At 56.8% G+C, this 17,277-nt stretch overlaps 6 protein-coding genes across 6 annotated transcripts; 4 read left to right on the forward strand and 2 right to left on the reverse strand.

Moving 5' to 3' along the window:
- Window positions 1–1,092: 1,092 nt before the first annotated feature.
- BBK36DRAFT_1130768 (glycoside hydrolase family 16 protein) lies at window positions 1,093–2,334 on the forward strand (the record flags this gene model as incomplete). Its single annotated transcript, XM_024891876.1, has 2 exons — window positions 1,093–1,596; window positions 1,663–2,334. The coding sequence occupies 2 exons, from the start codon at window positions 1,093–1,095 to the stop codon at window positions 2,332–2,334; spliced, it is 1,176 nt and encodes a 391-aa protein (XP_024745165.1).
- Window positions 2,335–3,130: 796 nt separating this feature from the next.
- Window positions 3,131–4,279, forward strand: BBK36DRAFT_1130833 (glycoside hydrolase family 64 protein; the record flags this gene model as incomplete). Its single annotated transcript, XM_024891888.1, has 1 exon — window positions 3,131–4,279. The coding sequence occupies one exon, from the start codon at window positions 3,131–3,133 to the stop codon at window positions 4,277–4,279; it is 1,149 nt and encodes a 382-aa protein (XP_024745166.1).
- A 2,294-nt stretch (window positions 4,280–6,573) lies between these two features.
- Window positions 6,574–8,903, forward strand: BBK36DRAFT_1190090 (hypothetical protein; the record flags this gene model as incomplete). The annotated part of the gene is made up of 3 exons (XM_024896652.1): window positions 6,574–6,660; window positions 6,837–7,189; window positions 7,355–8,903. The coding sequence occupies exons 1-3, from the start codon at window positions 6,601–6,603 to the stop codon at window positions 8,901–8,903; spliced, it is 1,962 nt and encodes a 653-aa protein (XP_024745167.1). The 5' UTR covers window positions 6,574–6,600.
- Window positions 8,904–9,506: 603 nt separating this feature from the next.
- BBK36DRAFT_1136706 (cyclophilin-like protein) lies at window positions 9,507–11,172 on the reverse strand (the record flags this gene model as incomplete). The annotated part of the gene is made up of 3 exons (XM_024893075.1): window positions 11,143–11,172; window positions 9,919–10,819; window positions 9,507–9,844 (listed from the first exon to the last, which is right to left on the reverse strand). A coding segment is annotated over exon 2 (901 nt), but the record flags the coding sequence as incomplete, so codon positions are not given.
- Window positions 11,173–12,093: 921 nt separating this feature from the next.
- On the forward strand, window positions 12,094–14,135 carry BBK36DRAFT_1190095 (hypothetical protein; the record flags this gene model as incomplete). The annotated part of the gene is made up of 7 exons (XM_024896653.1): window positions 12,094–12,165; window positions 12,239–12,272; window positions 12,329–12,495; window positions 12,569–12,932; window positions 13,014–13,064; window positions 13,122–13,367; window positions 13,429–14,135. 7 exons carry the CDS (start codon window positions 12,094–12,096, stop codon window positions 14,133–14,135), a joined length of 1,641 nt encoding a protein of 546 aa, XP_024745169.1.
- A 416-nt stretch (window positions 14,136–14,551) lies between these two features.
- On the reverse strand, window positions 14,552–16,394 carry BBK36DRAFT_1173089 (DUF185-domain-containing protein; the record flags this gene model as incomplete). The annotated part of the gene is made up of 5 exons (XM_024895825.1): window positions 14,552–15,441; window positions 15,527–15,731; window positions 15,794–16,063; window positions 16,158–16,223; window positions 16,329–16,394. 5 exons carry the CDS (start codon window positions 16,392–16,394, stop codon window positions 14,552–14,554), a joined length of 1,497 nt encoding a protein of 498 aa, XP_024745170.1.
- Window positions 16,395–17,277: the final 883 nt, after the last annotated feature.

A 17,277-nucleotide genomic window follows, 5' to 3' on the forward strand; every position in this document is an offset into this window, starting at 1 on the left:
ATGGATTTTAATCAAAACTCTGCTCGTGGGAAACCGACGGCGAACGAACGAGAAAGAGAAGGACAAAGATTTGTGTCGCCATCCCACATGTCTTGTCCGACCCCTGTCGTGGTATGTAAGGTAAGGTAGTAAGGTGAGGTAAGGTAGCAGTAGGACTGCTTTTTTTGTGTGGGTTTGGGTATCATCCGACGGGGAGAAGAAGCTGGGTGAGAGCAGGAGGAGGAGGAGAGAAGAAAGAGGGTGAGCGATGATGTGGTGACACTTGACTGTTGTGGCTTTTTCTCCTATTGTTTGAATGTGCTGTGACTCTTTGTGACGGGTGTATATATGAGTGAGATGACTATGGTGAGGAGGTTGGAGGGTTGGAGGTGGTGGATGAGGCTGGTTTTGGAGATGGTTTACTTGATGTTTGAACTACTGATTCACGAGCTGAGCAAACGACATTCAGAAGACAACTAGGAGAATGACTTTCTCGTATTGAGTATCAAGAGATGCAGTTGGAAAAGAGGAGAAAAGCATGCAAGGGAGGGAGGAGGAAAACGCGCGAGCCTCCAGTAGGACCGTGTGTACCTTGTGGTAGGGCAAGGCAAGGCATTCTTTGCATCTCAATTTTCTGGTACATCCCGAGTAACCTCGCCTTACATCTTGTACCTTACCTGTCTGCTTCGCTCCTGGCCTTGTCTGACGGACATTTGAATTTCTCTCGTGTTGCTGCAGCAGCTGCATGTCGCGTGGCTGCTTGAGACGTGGCCGGCAGATACCACTGGACCTCGCTTTTTGCATTGAGGTGCCTGCATTGCATTGCAGCCGGTTGCTCATGCTCGCCTTGCTCAATCATTCTTTCTTTTGAGAGTCGTTGCGGCTGCTGAGCTACGACTGACTGACTGACTGCTCTGGCTGCGGAATGGCTTCTTGCTTTCCTCGTCTGCTTCTTCTTCTGCTTCCGCTTCTTCTGTTCTGCTTCTCCTCTTCCGTGGCTCTGTTCCATCTCCGACTCTTCTTTATTCTTTGTGCTTCTCATCATAATTTTGCTCTCAACTCCAATTGCTCACGACCAAAGGTTGCTTTCTGATGTATAACAACGCACCTCCCATGTTTCGTCTACCAGGCTTGGGCCCGTGGCTGGCCCTCTTACTGGCCTTGATGGCGAGCCTGGTGGTGGCGGACTGTGAGTGCGGCTTTGTCCAAGACTTTCCCGCAGAGCAGGCTGGAGACGGAGATGGAACCGCAGATGGCCGTCTGCTGTTTACCCATATGATGGAGAGCAAGTTCACTGAGCTGAGGAACATCTCGCGGGACGGCAACTGGAAGCGGCAGCAGTACAACGTCTCGGCCAGGGCTGGGCGGGGAGAGTACGGCAAGGCGTTTGCCCTCAAGAACGTGTACACGATTGCCCCCGACGGCAACGGCGAGAAGGTGGACGCTGATGACGCCGGCCCCAGCGACGGCATCGCGCTGGTGGTGGGCAGCACGCTTGTGGACGAGGCGATTCCGGTGGCGGAGCTGACGTCGGCGAGGGCGGACATGTACTTTGGCTCGTATCGTGCGGGCATGAAGCTGACGCCCGTCAACGGCACCTGTGCCGCCTTTTTCTGGGTATGTTGGAGTTGGCTGGCCGTGACCCCTTTGTCGAGCTCATGCTGATTCGCTTGCGCCGCCCAGTACTTCAATGACACCCAAGAGATTGACATGGAGTTTCTGTCGCGGGAGTTTGACGCCAGCAAGGACTTGTATCCCGTCAACCTCGTGATCCAGTCGGAGGCGTCGCGCCAGGCGGGCTACGACGCGGCCAAGACGGGCACCTTCAAGGTGGTCAACCTCACGTTTGATCCGACGGCGGGCTTCCACGAGTATCGCTTCGACTACCTGCCCAACCGGGTCCTTTTCTACGCCGACAGTAAGCTGCTGGCCGAGATGAACGGGACGTCGGTGCCGTCTGGCCCCGGCCACATCATTCTGCAGCACTGGAGCAACGGCAACCCCAAGTGGTCGGGAGGTCCTCCCAAGCAAGATGCCGTCATGACGGTGAGCTACGTCAAGGCCTACTTCAACTCGTCCGACGCGCACATGCAATCGAGCTTCGCCGAGACCTGTCAAAAGGCGCGCGATGACGATTCGAACAGCGGCGCCGATGGGAGGGTGTGTTCGATTCCGGGCGTGACGGCGTCAAATGCAAGCACAGGCGGCACCTTTTTCAACACGACGGATCCGAACCAGCCAAGCAGCAGCGGAGGAGGGACGGAGGACAGCGATAGCGGTGCGGCGCACCTGAGCAGCACGCCGTCGACGGCGGCCATGTTGCTGTTGATGGTGGCCTTGCTGGCGTACTCGTGAATGCTTTTGCTTGCAAGCTGCGCTGAACGAGGCCGCTTGTGACGGGCGCTGGAATGCACTGACGAGGCTGTCTTGCTTTTGTCTTGGAATTGGAGTTGAAGAATTGGAGTTTGGGAGTCTGATGAGGGACGAGCTGCGGTGGATGTGCGCATGTGATGTGGGCTTATTGTGACTGGGCCTAATACTTGTTGCCTAATGGTAATGGGAGATGACGAGTCGAGAAGCAAGCAAAGGAGACGACGGGCCGACAGTTAATAAATCAGTTTATGCATGATTGCATGCGTATCGGCCATTGCCTGTGCTCATCTGATGGGTTGCGGCCTGGAAGACGTTGGCCTTCGATCGAGTTACCTGTTTGGTCAAGGTGAGGCAGGGCTGGCGATGGTCAGATGCACGATGCGGTCATGCGGCCCACCAGACACCGAGCAGCTGGATCTGATGGGGCGGATTTTGTCTGAGGAATGCCGCTGGAATGGAGGTGCGGCTGAAGGAGGCGGGTGATGGGGGCTGGTGAGGATGATGATGCTGGGCGATGATGCTGATGATGATGATGGTTGTTTATGCAGCTGCGTGTAGTCGTCGAAGTTTCAAAGTATAAGTTGGAGCTTGTTTCTGCTGGACCTGGCTTGGGATTATTAGTTTGACCTCAGTTACAAACAACTACAACACTGCCTCGTATCTTAAACTGATGCCAACTACAACTTTTCCTCGTCTACAACTACTGCTGCCACGAGGTTGATACTTATATACTACTACAACACCACGAGAAGAAGAAAGACATCCAGCCACCATCAAGATGACGCCCACTTCGCTCAGCATCGTCGTCAAGAACAACTCCAACGCGGCCCAGCTGTACGCCTACGTGACGGGCACCGCGGACCAGGGCGCCTTCTTCCTCAGCGCGGACGGCGTGACGCCCTACTACCCGGCCTCGCCGTCGGCGACGCTGCAGCCGCTGGGCAAGGACTGCGCCGTGGCGGTGGGCGGGCCGGGCCAGAGCCGGACGCTGACGATACCGCGGCTGGCGGGCGCGCGGGTGTGGTTCAGCCTGGACGCGCCGCTGACGTTCCTGCTGAACCCGGGCCCGTCGGGGCCGGCGGTGGTGGAGCCGTCGGCGACGAACCCGGCGGACAAGAACTACGACGTGCGGTGGGCGTTTGCGGAGCTGACGCTCAACGAGGCGGAGCTGTACGTCAACGTGTCGTACGTCGACTTCTTCAGCGTGCCGGTGTCGCTGAAGCTGGAGAACGGGAAAGGGGAGGTGAAGAGCGTGGAGGGGATGCCGGCGGGGGCGCTGGACGACGTGTGCGGGCAGCTGGCTGCGCAGGGGGCCAAGGACGGCAAGGGGTGGGAGAAGCTGGTTGTGAAGACGGCGGACGGGAAGAGCAACTTGCGGGCGCTGAGCCCCAACGCCGGCGGCGTCATGTTCCAGGGGCTGTTTGACGGGTATTACGACGGGTACGTGGATGCGGCGTGGGCCAAGTACAAGAGCGAGGACCTGGTGGTGAACATGCAGTTCGGGGACTGGGGCGATGCGGTCGGGCGCGTCGACTCCACGGGAGAGAAGCTCGTCTTCAGCAACGGCGGCGGGACGTTTGCCAAGCCCTCGGCGGCGGACATCTTCTCGTGCAGCTCGGGCCCGTTTGCGGGCGGCGAGGGCGTCTCGGACAAGCAGCTCAACGTCGGGGCGCGGCTGGCGGCGGCGCTGAACCGGAGCACGCTGCTGCTGGCGGGGCCGCACCCGGAGGGGGACGCGGTGAGCGAGTACTACCAGGACCCGACGACGAACCACTACGCGCGGATCTGCCACGCGGTGAGCATCGGCGGGCGGGGGTACGCGTTTCCGTACGACGACGTTGGCGCGACGGGGGGGGAGGACCAGAGCGGGTTCCTGAACGATGGGGATCCGAAGGTGTTGACGATTGGGGTTGGGGGACCTCTGTGAGGTGGGTTGGATATGTACTTGTGGATGCCTGATACTACTACCTTACCAATGGGAGATGATGGGGAATTGTGCATATATGGAGGAGGATGATTTGTGTATAGTATATGTATGGTTGACTTGAGGATATCTTTGATACAACGTGGAGGAGGCTGGAACTACTGGATATATACGGCATGGGAACGGTATAGAACACGAAGTATTATGTCTTTCGTTTACTTGTCAGGATATAAATTGGATACAACTCTCTCTCTCTCTCTCTCTCTCTCTCTTTCTCTTTCTCGGTTTACCCTCGCTATGCCGCCTCACAAACTACAGTGTATGTGAAACCTATTTATAGCAGGCATCGATTGCATGAATGGGCCCCGCTGAATTAGCTAGAAGAAAAGGTTTGTTGGCGATGATCCCATTCGCCCGGTTCCGACCATTTGTTGTTAATTATAGCATCAGGTCCTTGGCGGAATTCTTCTTGACAAAAGAGCCAGTAAGAGGAACGGAGAAGAGCGAGCAGAGGATGAGAGAGGGAGAGTAAGACGGAGGACAAAGATGTCTCCGAAGACAATGCTCCGTACAACTACATGTACTTTGATCTTCTCTCTGTGTGAGGCCAGATGGGTATTACTGTTACATCAAACACACGGCAGGGTCTGTATGTATGACAAGCAACCTGCATGCACGCGTGTTCCACGGACGGTGTTGTTGTTGTTGTCTCTCACGCATCTCACCAGTTTAATTACCCGGGCCTGTTGGCGCTGTATGTAACACTCCTTTGGTTGCGGGATGCCGGAATGGCACTGCATTCTCGGGCACGGGCTTGTGCAAGTCCACCAACCAGGGCCTGGTTCTCTTGATGTTTATTTCTAAGCACGATAGTACAAGTAGCTGACTGCTTCTTTTTCTCCTTTCTTCCCGCTCCTCTATTTGCTTTGTCTTGTTAGCTGTACGACTACCTTGTGGCTTCCTGCAATGTCAAACATGACTGGAGCCGTTCCTTGCAACTAGTACTGGCCTTGATGGGACTGCTGCCGTGGTCAATCCAAGTCTGGCTTGTAGAGTATCAGGAACGGATTTCCAGGTAGTAACCCCTTGCTTTGTTGTACGGCCGGATATACAGCGTTGAGCGGATCCTTGTGAGGTAGCAAGCATGCCTGCCAAGCCGGAAGCCGAACGAGAACAAGACACGTCTGTGGCCATCAGATCAATTTGTTTGTACGGCCAGTGGTAGCACAGCGAGAGGAGGGGGGTGTGCAGTCGCATTGCATCTTGATGCTACGCTGGCTGGCTCTTGTGTGGTTGGTGCTACCAGTAATACCCTACCAATTTACTTACTACTAGATTGCTACCTGGTACTGCTACGCACATAACTGTCTCAACAGCAGTGACACCGTGTCTGTAAAGTACTTGTACATCTGCTGATATCCTCCGTATACCTACCTACCTTGGTACTTTTTGTAATATTGTACATGCATGACTGCAGTTGAAGTTATCGAGGCCGTCGCCGGCAAGGCCCAATCGGCGGGACTCTTGCTAAGGCGGTACCGCGATCAGACATGTGCTTCTCGGGCTACCGGCTTGTACCTGCCTAGCCGTGCCCCACCGGGGTCCTTCGGCGCAGATTGATTGATTGCTTGATTACTTGCTTGACAAGCAAAGAGGATCTGGATGAAGGATGCACAATCTCCACCTTCTCCTACTATCTACTAGGTAGGTAGTACTATCACTACTCTCTTACTACGACGGCATTAACACTACAGCTTGACAGCTTTGTGCCATTACTGCTGCTGCTGTTGCCAACGGACATCTGATCTCGCTCCTTTGCTGGCCTCTGCTTCTTCGTCTCAAGCCGCGGGTTCCCCCGCCTTTTGGTCGCCACTGGAACTTTGGATCTGCTGGATGCACGAGGCGCTGACGAAAAGAGGCGACACAGCACTGAGAGTGCCTGGCCGGGGGCTCCTTGGCGTTGCAGCAGCCGGAGACGAAAAAGAGAAGAAGAAGAGAAGAAGAGAAGAAGAGAAGAAGAAGATAGAGAGTCCAAAGGAAGCGAATGAACAGCCGGGCGACGCAGCTTGCGGGAGGCATTCTACATTTCATCATCATCATCATCATCTCAGTCCGGCGCGGTGCCATCGCGACGCCGAGCCACAGGAGAGGAGCCTTGACTTGCCCTTTTGGCTTCGCCAGCGTTGCCGGAGACGAGGCTTGAGAGAGGGCGAGAGTCAGCGTGTGAGAGGAGAGGCTGAGAACTTCTCACGCAGCCAGAAACCGACGACGACATCATCATCTCAGTCCCAATTCACCGTCATCCGCAGACTCCGTATCGAACAATGGTCTACTGCGGCAAGCCCTCCAAGGGCTGCTCCAACTGCCGCGAGCGCAAGATCCGGGTAGGTTTGCCCTGCCCACAGCCTTGACCCTCGTCCACTTCGTCATCGGCTTCCTCTTCCATCCTCATCCCTTTTCCTTTCCCTTTCCCCAAGCACTGAGGGCGCTTCACACCGTGCAAGCCCGTTGTGGCGTTTTCCCATCTGCTTACGCTCTCTGCTTCTCCGCGAGTCTGTAGTGCGATCAGAAGGACCCCGGCTGCGGCCAGTGCACCAAGCGCCAGATCGAATGCCCGGGCTATCGCAACATCGTCGATCTCATGTTCCGGGACGAGAGCAACCATGTGATCAAAAAGGCCACCGCCGCGAAGCCGCGCATCAAGAAGCTGAAACATGGCGTCCGGGCCGCCCCGAAGCTAGACGCGGCGCCTTCTGATCCGCCGCCACTGCCGCTGTCGCCGCCATCGCCGTCGCCGTCGCCCTCTTCGCCGCTGTCGTCCGGCGTCCTGGTGCTGCGCGACAGCCCGCGGCCGTCGTCAAAGACGAAGCTGAGCTCGTTCAAGCCCCGGCCCAACAAGTCGTCGCCGCTGCTGTCGGTGCTGCTGGCCGGAGACCGGGGAGGAGGCGAGGACGGCGGTCGGTATGGCTACGAGTCCTGGCAGGCCAACGCCTATCCCTGCAATTACGACGACGACGAGGGCAACTACAACGCCAACGACGACTACGACGGCGCCTTTGGGTTTGGTGACGAGGACAGCGATGATGCCCTGGTGCACATCCCGTATGCGCCGTCCATCTCCCTCCAGGAGCGCGGCACTGCCTTCTTCTTCTCGCGCTATGTTGCCACGGACCATGGCTGCTATCAGAACTACGACTTCATCTACGACATCTGGAAGCCGCCCAGCATGAGGCGGCCCAAGGGACGGGGCGCCGCTCCGCTCAAGAGGACAGATGCCCTCATCTCCGCCGGCATGACCGCCGTCGGGCTGGTTGGCCTCTCCAAGATCACGGGCGATCGGGAGACGATGGTGCGAGCCCAGCAGAGCTACGGCGCCGCTCTGCAGCTGGCCAACGCGGCCCTCCGGAACCCGGGCGAGGCCGTCGAGGACAGCACCATGCTCGGCGTCCTCATCCTCGGCACATACGAGTTCATCTCGGGACACACCCCGCAGACGTTGCACGCTTGGCAGGAACACATCAACGGCGCCGCCACGCTGGCCACCATGCGGGGGCAAGCTCAGTTCAAGACAAAGGCCGGCGTCCGGATGTTCCTCATGCTATGCCACTCGGTCCTCATCAGCTGCGTCCAGAGCGGCCTGCCCATGCCCAAATCCATTGTCGACTTGCGCAACGAGCTGCGCCATGTGACGGACAGCAAGCGGCCGGCGTGGCGCGTCATCGATCCTCTGTACAGAGCCCTTCAGATTCGGCACGACATCAAGCACAGGCGCATCACCGGCGTCGATGAAATCGTCGGCAGCCTAGTCGAGATTGAGGACGACTTTGAAAAGCTCATCAACGAGCTGCCGCCGTCGTGGCGCTACCAGAACGTCAAGCTGACCAAGTCGAATCCCGCCATCATGGGCCGTACGTGCCACGTCTATCCCGGCCTGACCCAGGCCACGGCTTGGAACGCCGTGCGCACCATGCGGATGCTCGTCCAGGAGACGATCCTCGAGCAGCTGTGCCACAGCGTTGACGACCCGACGACTCTCCCCATGCACCACCAGCTGCTCCTGGTCAAGGCCATGAGAATGCTGCGCATGCTCGGCGAGGCTGTCGTTGGGAGCGTCCCCCAGCACTTTGGCATCGTGAGCTCGCGAGATATCAAGTACAACAAGGCCAAGGGGGAGCAGCAGCCAACCGTGACCGCTCGGAACCAATCGTCGACCATTCTGCTGACGCCGCCGCTCTTGCCGCAAGCCTCTGACCGAGACGAAAGCAAGTCCCCCGTGCCCGCCTGGCCGCGGGAGAGCGTCGCCACGCGGCCGACGCTGCTCGATCCCACGCAGTCGGAGCTGGGCAACGGGCGAGGCTGCGACTCGGAGCGCTTCCTGACGCTGGCGACGGCGAGCAACACCATCATCTGGCCGCTGTACACGCTGGGCCTGTCGTCGTCGTGCACGCACGAGATGAGCGCCTACATCGTCGACAGGCTCATGACCATCTACCGCGAGACAGGACTGGAGCAGGCCCGGGTGGTGGCGGGCATGATGCAGAACAAGGTCGAGACGCTGACGTGGGCCAGCATCCCGACGACTCGGCTGCCGTCCTTGCCGGATGATGCTTTGCCTCTTGTTGTGTAGGGTATGCTTTTCTTTTCTTGGGATCTGCATGGAAACATTTGATGCTCTCAAATATGTTGACAAGACCCTCTTCCTTCTCTTCTTCTTTGCCTTTTTCTTCATCCCTTTTTTTTTTTTTTTAGATATAAAGAATGCTGACATGAGGATTATTATTTTGGATACGTTTTCTCCTTTTTTTATCCCCCCTGATGAGCGACGGCATGATAGATTTCATCTCCTCCCACTTTCCCTTTCCTTGATTCTGAGCTTCAGCTGTTCTTTTTTTCGCCTTCCATGTCAGCAGCCTTCCTTGAGATAGCCAGAAGTTGTATTACATTATCGTCATCTATTCAAACCCAGAGAGACTAATAGTTCCGCCGTAGCTGTAGTAGTTAAAGGAAATTCGTTCCCAGTGCTTCCATCCTTTACCAACCGTCAAAGTTCCCAAACCCGCCTGCTTTCATCTTCTTGCGCGGCTGCGCCTCCCACGTGTCCACCTCCTCCGCATCGTCTGCTCCTCCTCCTCTGCCATTGCCATTTGATGACCCCTGATCCAAGGCGCTCGCATCGAGATACTTGCCCACACTGCTCTTCGCATCCTCCTTGCTGCCCAACGTGCCGTCCCCGCGGAGCCTCTTGCCCGTCCACGTCGTCCTGTCGTCCTCGGTGCCGCCCTGCCGCTGGATCTCCTCGCGCCGCCGATCGAGGCGCTCCTGCTCCTGCTTCTGGGCCTGGAACTCGGCAAAGGGGTCGACGAAGACGACGACGTCCTTGATGACGATTTTGTTGAGCGGCCGGTTGGAGCCGTCGGTGGGGACGGCCTCCATCTTGGCGAGGACGTCGAGGCCGGAGGTGACGCGGCCGAAGATTGTGTGCTTGCGGTCGAGGTGGGGGGTTGGCTTGTAGGTGATGAAAAATTGGGACGAGTTTGTGTTTTTGCCCTTGTTGGCCATGGATACTGCACAATGGGGTTAGATTCGAAGCCCCCAACCAACGAGCGGTGTATGGGGAACGAAAGGGAGAGGGAGGAGGATAAACATACCAACACCACGAGCATCATGCGTCAGAGGCCCGTCAAACTCGTCGTTAAAGTTCTTCCCCCAAATGCTCGTGCCCCCTTTGCCGGTGCCGGTGGGATCGCCGCCCTGGATCATAAAGTTGGGAATGTTCCGGTGAAAGGCCACGCCCCTGTAGTAGCCCGTCTGCGCGAGCCGGATAAAGTTCCAGACCGCCTTGGGGGCCGTCTCGGTGTGCAGCTCAATGGTCAGGTTGCCCAGGTTGGTCTCCAGCCTGGCGTAGCCCTTGGTCTTGACGCGCTTCGGCTTCAGCATGAACTCTTCGTCCGTCAGGAGGGCCCTTTCGCCGCTCGTTTCCGGCGTCAGGCCCGTGCTGGTGAAACTGGCGGCGGCCTTGCCGGTGGTGTACGCCGCGGCGTTGGCGGCGAGCTTCTTGTCCTGTATCGGGGCTTGTCGGACCGCGGTCGAGGCGGACTGCTTGGATTTCTCGAGCGCCCCGGAGCTCTTGTTGACGTCGCCGCCGGCTTCTCTCGCCTTGCGCGCCTTTTCCACGGCGGCCTTGGCCTTGAGCACCTTGTCGCCCATGCTGCCCAGCGCGCCGGCGTTGATGTTGCCCGCCTTGCGCTCCTCCTGCTGCTCCTTTGTGAGCTGCGCCTGCCCGCCCTCTTGTAGGTATTTGAACGTGTCGAGGTTCCGGCTCGCAACGTTCTGGGGATCTTGGATGGTGATGATGTCGGCGCGCGTAAAGGGCTGGTCGTCGACGAGGTCCTGCCACATCTTGGCCTTAATGTTCATGCGCTCGACCGTGTCCCAGGCGAAGACGTTGGCATAGCTGCCGTGGCGGATGGCGACGATGTGCGTGTTGTCGGTGAAGACCTTGTACGTGACGGGGTCGATGAGGTCGCCCTTGCCGTCGCTCATGCCGACGCCCAGCGAGTCGGCGTCGGCATTGCGGGCGAAGTTGAGGCGGATCAGGTCCTTCTTGTGCAGGGGCTCGGCGTTGACGGGGTTCTGGCCCGGGTGCTTGTCGAGCCAGGCGTCAATGACCTCGACGTCGAAGACGGTGCCGTCGGGGGTGCAGACCGGGTTCTTGAAGGGCTGGAGGCTGGCGGCGCAGAAGTTGAAGGGGAGGCGGCGGAAGGGGATCTCGGATTTGGAGGCGCGCGAGCCGGCTCCGGCGCCGACGCTGGCGGAGTAGGCGTCTGACGAGGACCATTCGGAGTGGGTGATCTGTAAAAAGTCAGGTCAATCTGTGAGTTGAGCGCACCGCGTGGAGAGGACGGAGTTGGACTCACGTAGAGCTTGTCGGTTCCTTTTCCCATTGTTTCTGGAGGAGAGTCGGTAGTCTGACAGAAAAGAGTGAAGAATTGAAAAGAAGAATGAGATGATAATCCTAAATAACCACAATGTGTCTGTGATTATCAGCAGTGCTCTATGCAAAGGGGTATCTATCGGATCATGGTCTCGTACAAAGCAAAAGTATGGATGAATCTTGCAGCAGAAATGACGATGCTCTGGAAATGATATCAATTCCTTATCGCTATCAGCTGGAGCCACCGAGACACCGAGCGCAACCCCTGCCAATAGCTACTTCGGCGGGCAACGTAATTGGCCTTACGTACCACCGGATGGCGTGCAGCTCCAGGTACTCCGTGCGCGCGCCAATGCCGGAAGCTGCCACCTGTATCCCGTCCGCTGCCATTTGATCCATTGATTGAGCCTGCGCCAACTGAACTTGGACCTCTGAGGCGTCACCACCAGCTGCTCCTCTTCTGCCAACTCCATTTGGAACCTTGTGCTCCTCTGCCTGGTCGCTCGACACCGACGGGCTTTTTCTCATCTTACGCTCTATTCTTTTGCCCTCTCTGCGATTAGGAACTCAGATACATAGGAACATCTCCGTGGCCGTCTTCTGGCTCTCTCAAAGCCGACAGCTGCAGACCCCCCCCCCGACCAGCAGCAGCATCTGCCTCCAAGTTGCGCGCTTCGCTCTGCTCTGCTCGCTACGGTGCCGCGCAGTTCAATCGCCGGATGAACAGTCAATCAGTCCGACATACCAACGACAGCCGCTGATCCGAGTCGATCCGATCCCCCGCCATCGTCAAGCAGCTTCTGCTCCCTTGGATCCTCAGGACCCTCTGTCCACAGCCACCGACCCCGGATAGCTCCTGCGCCTACCTCGACTCCTCGCCAACATGAGGGCTCTTCTCGGGCTTCTCGCCCTGGGCATGTCGCTCTTTGGCGCCCAGGCACTCGAAGTTCCCATGGTATGCGCCCATGCTGCACAGCTTTGGAAGGGATGGAGGAACGGCAGTGACTGACTAATTCTTTGTGCTGCAGAACGAAAAAGAAGACTCTCGCCAGTATTGCACAGGTGCGTGTGCCTCATGCTCGCCTGGTTCTCAGTCAGAGAACTGACAACAATTATAGGAATGTACAGCCGCACGTCTTGGGGCGGCCCGGTCGACCCGTTTATCCTCGTCAAGTTTCTCAACGATACTGCCGCTCAGGGCGACGACCCCATTGCGAGTCTGGTGATTTTCGAGTGGAGAGACAGCGAGTTCATCGGTATCCCAGACCCCGATATCCAAGCCACGGTAAGACTGCCCTCGGCAATCGCTTCAACTGCACAACCACCACCTGGCTTGTCCTCATTCTAACGATGCTTAGCGACTTGCGCTCTGCGACGATGGCATGATCAAACAAGGCATTTGCAACTCGACCGACAAGGGCGAGTTCGTCCTGGCCCCGAATGCGACTGAGAAATCCAACACGTTGATCCTGAGCAAGGCGGTCCACCTGAACAACCCGACCCCGATCAACTACCCCATCAAGAAGACCGGCTACTACTGCGTCATTACCGAGGGCTTCAACATTGAAAAGTACAACGCCGTTGTTGAGTTCCGAAACGCCTATGGAGAGCTGCCGGCGACCCAGATCCCAAAGCTCCCGTTCTACGGCGGAATGTCCATTCTATACGCCTTGGTAACCGTTTTTTGGAGCTTCCTTTACTATCAACATCGACACGACATCCGTGAGTCCTTGACACATGCCCTGAAATGGGAGTTCCTACTAATCGACTCTGTTCCAGTTGCGGTGCAAAATTACATAACAGCTATTCTCATCTTCTTGGCTATTGAAATGATCCTGACATGGGGCTTCTACGGTATGCGCAGATCTGTAACGGATGCTCTACATGTGCCTGTACTAAACTGCTGCACAGATTACCAGAATCATCACGGAACGGCGAACATCGGGAGCAAGGTCTATCTAATTGTCGTTGCTGTTCTCAATGCTGCCCGAAACTCCTTTTCCTTCTTTCTATTGCTCATCGTCTGCATGGGCTACGGTGTGGTCAAGCCCACCCTTGGCCGCACGATGATCTATGTCAGATGGCTTGCCGCTGCGCATTTTGTGTTTGGTATTGTTTACGCAGTCACGAGCTTGCTGGTGTCGCCAGAGAGTGCTGGTACGTTGAGAATTCCCGCTTCTCGATCAATCGTCCTTGATGTACTAAGAGAGATCAACAGGGCCATTTGTTCTTTTGATTGTCCTTCCGCTAGCCGGCACGCTGACGGCCTTTTATGTCTGGACGCTTAACTCGCTCAGCTTCACGCTCAAGGACTTGCGTGAACGAAAGCAGCATGTCAAAGAAGGCATGTACAAGAAGCTGTGGTGGGCCATCCTCATCAGTGTCCTGGTCATCTTTGCCTTCTTCTTCTTCAACAGCATCACCTTTGCGTCGGTCAACGATCCCGACTTCGTCCCCTTTCACTGGAAGACGAGATGGTTCATCTTGGACGGCTGGCTCAACATTGTCTATTTTGCAGACGTTGCCTGGGTCGCCTACATCTGGCGCCCAACGGCCAACAACCGCCGCTTCGCCATGAGCGACGAGATTGCGCAGGATGACGACGGCAACTTTGAGATTGGAGACATTGGCATGCCCGACGACTCGGATGACGAAGAGGCGCAGATTGGTAACAAGCCCGCGGCCAACTTTGGACAGGAGAGCGGCTTGACAGGCGCTGGGCTGTCACAGGCGGGTTCTAGCAGGGCCGCTCCCCCCAGTGGCGCGCAGTCACAAGCAACCGCTCGTGGTGTCCCGCGAGAGTCTCTGGATGGAGAGACGATCTTTGCGGTAGGCGAAGACGGTGACAAGGCATCAGACAGCGAGGGCGAGAGCGAGGCCGATAGCAATGACGAGGATGCTAAGCTTGTGCACAAGAAACGGTAACTGGGTTGGGGATGAGCTGTTTGATGGAAACGCTTGACTGTAGAATGGAACGGAATAGGCCGCTCGGCGTTTATGAACTGGGTTTCTTCCCTTTTTTTCTGTAACACGGTGTTTTTGTGTACAATAGAAGAATCATGGAGCAGTATGCAAAGTCCTTGCCAGACACGGGCCATTGAAATTTGGACTGAACCTTTCTGATAAGTTTAATTTGACAAAAGAAGACCTGGGTGTTGCTGCAGAAATTGGGGTACAGAAATCCGGAGCATAAGTGAGTGAGGACGGCCCGAAGTAGTTGTCTTCTGAGCCAGTAGGTATTAGTATGATATCATACAATTTTGATCTTCAAATACATCATGATTGACTCTCCCTTTTTATCTACTTATACAAGCTGTTGCTCTCGAGTCCGCATCAGCCCCTTAAGCCTCTGTCACATCGCCGCCGAAACCAACCGGTCGTCGACGGCCATCATTCTCGGGCAAGATAGCGAGCACCTTGTACACCTTGCCCATCCCATTGACCCCCCGATCAACGAGGCGCTTCCAGGCCTTCTCAATGTCCCTAGCCTTTTCGGGGGTGACGCCAGGCGCCTTGGCCAGCGCCTCTGCGCGCTCGCGGATGCCCATGAGCTCGAGGAAGTCGGCCTGGGCGACGGGCCCGTGGACCTCGACGCCGTCGCTGGCGAGGGTGGCGGCCTCGGCAATGGCGTGGAAGTCGACGTCGGCGCTGAGGTCGACGAGGCCCGGGGCGGAAAAGGGGCTGACGAGGCGGTGCTGGCGGATGCCGCGGAGGGAGTTGACGGGGACGGTGTCGGCGGTGCCGTAGTCGAGGATGAGGGCGGCGCCGCGGGGCTGGTGCTTGGGGTGGGCGGGGGAGCCGCCGATGCGGGCGGCGAAGTCGGCGGCGTAGAGGGAGGCGTCGGGGCAGATCTCGATGAGGGCGCCGGGGGTGTCCTTGAGGCGGCGGTAGCGGGGGGAGGATTCGGGGAGGTAGCGGGAGTGGCGGGTGGTGGAGGAGGAGAGGACGAGCTGGAACTCGGGAGGGGGCTCGTCGTGGGATTTGGGCGCGTGGGAGGATGATGATGGGCTAGGGGGAGCGATGGAGACCATCATTTCGCGCCATTCCATGGGAGGTGGTGTTGAGGACTCGTCGGGGGTTTGAGGTGCTGTGCTGTCTGGCTGGGGAGAGGGGGGGGTAGGGGGGGTTGATGATGAGGGTTTGGGAGAAGAAGCAGGGGCGGATTGGAAGGCGTGGATGGGGAGAGCGTCGAAGAATTCGTGAGCCACGATGAAGGGGGTCTTGTCTGACTCTGTGATCACATGATAAGCTTTTGTTGATCATATAGTTTCAACCAACGACGAAATGGGGGGAGTAAAACTGGAAACTGCACACACCTATGGGTATGGACTTGATGGTCTCCGTCCAGACGATTGGAATCGAGCCGTACTTGCTGGGGCTGTGGCATCCAACATTGGACTCGGTGGAGGGAGCGTCAGGGCCGCACAAGAGGTTCTTTTGCGTCTCGCGCAGCTCGCGGCTGGCCTCGACCATGAAGACATTTTCAATGCTACTGGCCATGGCCGGGAAGCGCTGGATAGTCTATCAAGGAGGCGTTAGTTTACAGGGCAGTCAGGTAACACAAGGATGAGAAAGGGGCTTACCCGAAGCATGTCGTCCATGAGCGTTCCTCGACCCGGGCCCACCTCGATGAGCTGGACGCCCTTGCTGGGCCTGCCCTGGCTGATCCATTCGGCGATGAACCAGATGCCGAGCAGCTCGCCGAAGATTTGGGAGATCTCGGGCGAGGTGACAAAGTCTCCCTTGGTGCCGAACTGGTCACGGCCCTGGCCGACGGCGCCGGTGTAGTAGCCTCCCAGGTCGCCGGTCAGGCACATGCGCATGTAGCTTGCCAGGGGGACGGAGCCGGTGGTCTTTGGAGGAGGCGGAGAGTTAGCTAGTGCTTTTTTGAGATCCTGATGGTTGTTCAGGTATAACAGTGGTTTTGAGGTTAGTGGTTGTGCTTACGGAGATGGCTTCATAGAGCTGCTTGGCCAGCGGCGTGGACCATTTTCTCTCTTCGACGCGACGAGGCTGGGTTGAGGAGAAGTACCTTGAGACTGTCCGTGGTAGCCTTGATACTCGGTGTGATGGACTCGAGTGTGAGTGGTGTGATGGTGTTTGCAGGAGAGAGGCCACCAGCCGTCGTCTTGCCAGGTGGGCGGCTCTGGGGAGGGAAGCCGAGGGGGCAACGACGGGCCTCATTGCGGCGTCTGGCAGGGCCTGTTGGACCTCTTTTTCACTCTGTTGCCCGAAAACAAGTAAACGAATGTGTCAACTGTGTACGTGATACAATGTCGAGTTATGCAGCAACAGACAGTGAGACAGTCTGAGAAGCCGTCTTCAATGTCTAGACGTTGGCTTTGAGTTCCAGAACCGGAGCCAATTTTTTCTCCCGGGTGCGCCGTCTCTGTTAGGCCCTGTGTGTGCTATGCTAGGCGGTGCTAACAGCTGCTGCAGGTCCAGTGCTGAAGCTCACTGGACTGACAGCTACAGCTGCCTGTATGTAGTACTTCTTTTTGGGTGCGACTACGCCTGGGTTGGTTAGAGGCGACGATAAGATAAAGCTCTCGTTGTGCTGGACGAGTTGATACAAGCAGGAGAGTGAAATGATGCCGCACTGTTCTTCACAGTTGGGATAATCTCATTGTAAACGTAGACTTCAGTTGGGATAAGGCGTGTTAAAGGAAATGGTTATCAGTGCGGCTGTTGTAGTATATCGAATGGTGAAGAGAAGCCATGCCTTGGCGAGCCCATACTACCAAGGCACCTTTGTCCTTACAGTGGACAAGGCGCAAGACTCTCACAACTCACAACAGGGCCAACAATTGGTAGGATTCAATGTCTACAAAACACATGTAAAGGTAACAAACAATTGTCCATGAGAAAGGACCATTTAAGCAAGAAAAACAAAAAAAAAAAAAAAACAACAACTGAATTTCGGCCGAAAGAGAAGAAGAGAGAGACGGTTGACCCCTATTTGAAGCTGCCGGCCGGACTCACATGTCTTGCCGTGCTGCGGCCGCAACGCCACTGAAAGCAAGGGAGAGCAACCCAATTCCAGCGGCGCAAATTGAACAACAAAGAC

This window comes from Trichoderma citrinoviride, assembly GCF_003025115.1.
Source record: "Trichoderma citrinoviride strain TUCIM 6016 unplaced genomic scaffold BBK36scaffold_21, whole genome shotgun sequence".
Taxonomy (NCBI): domain Eukaryota; kingdom Fungi; phylum Ascomycota; class Sordariomycetes; order Hypocreales; family Hypocreaceae; genus Trichoderma; species Trichoderma citrinoviride.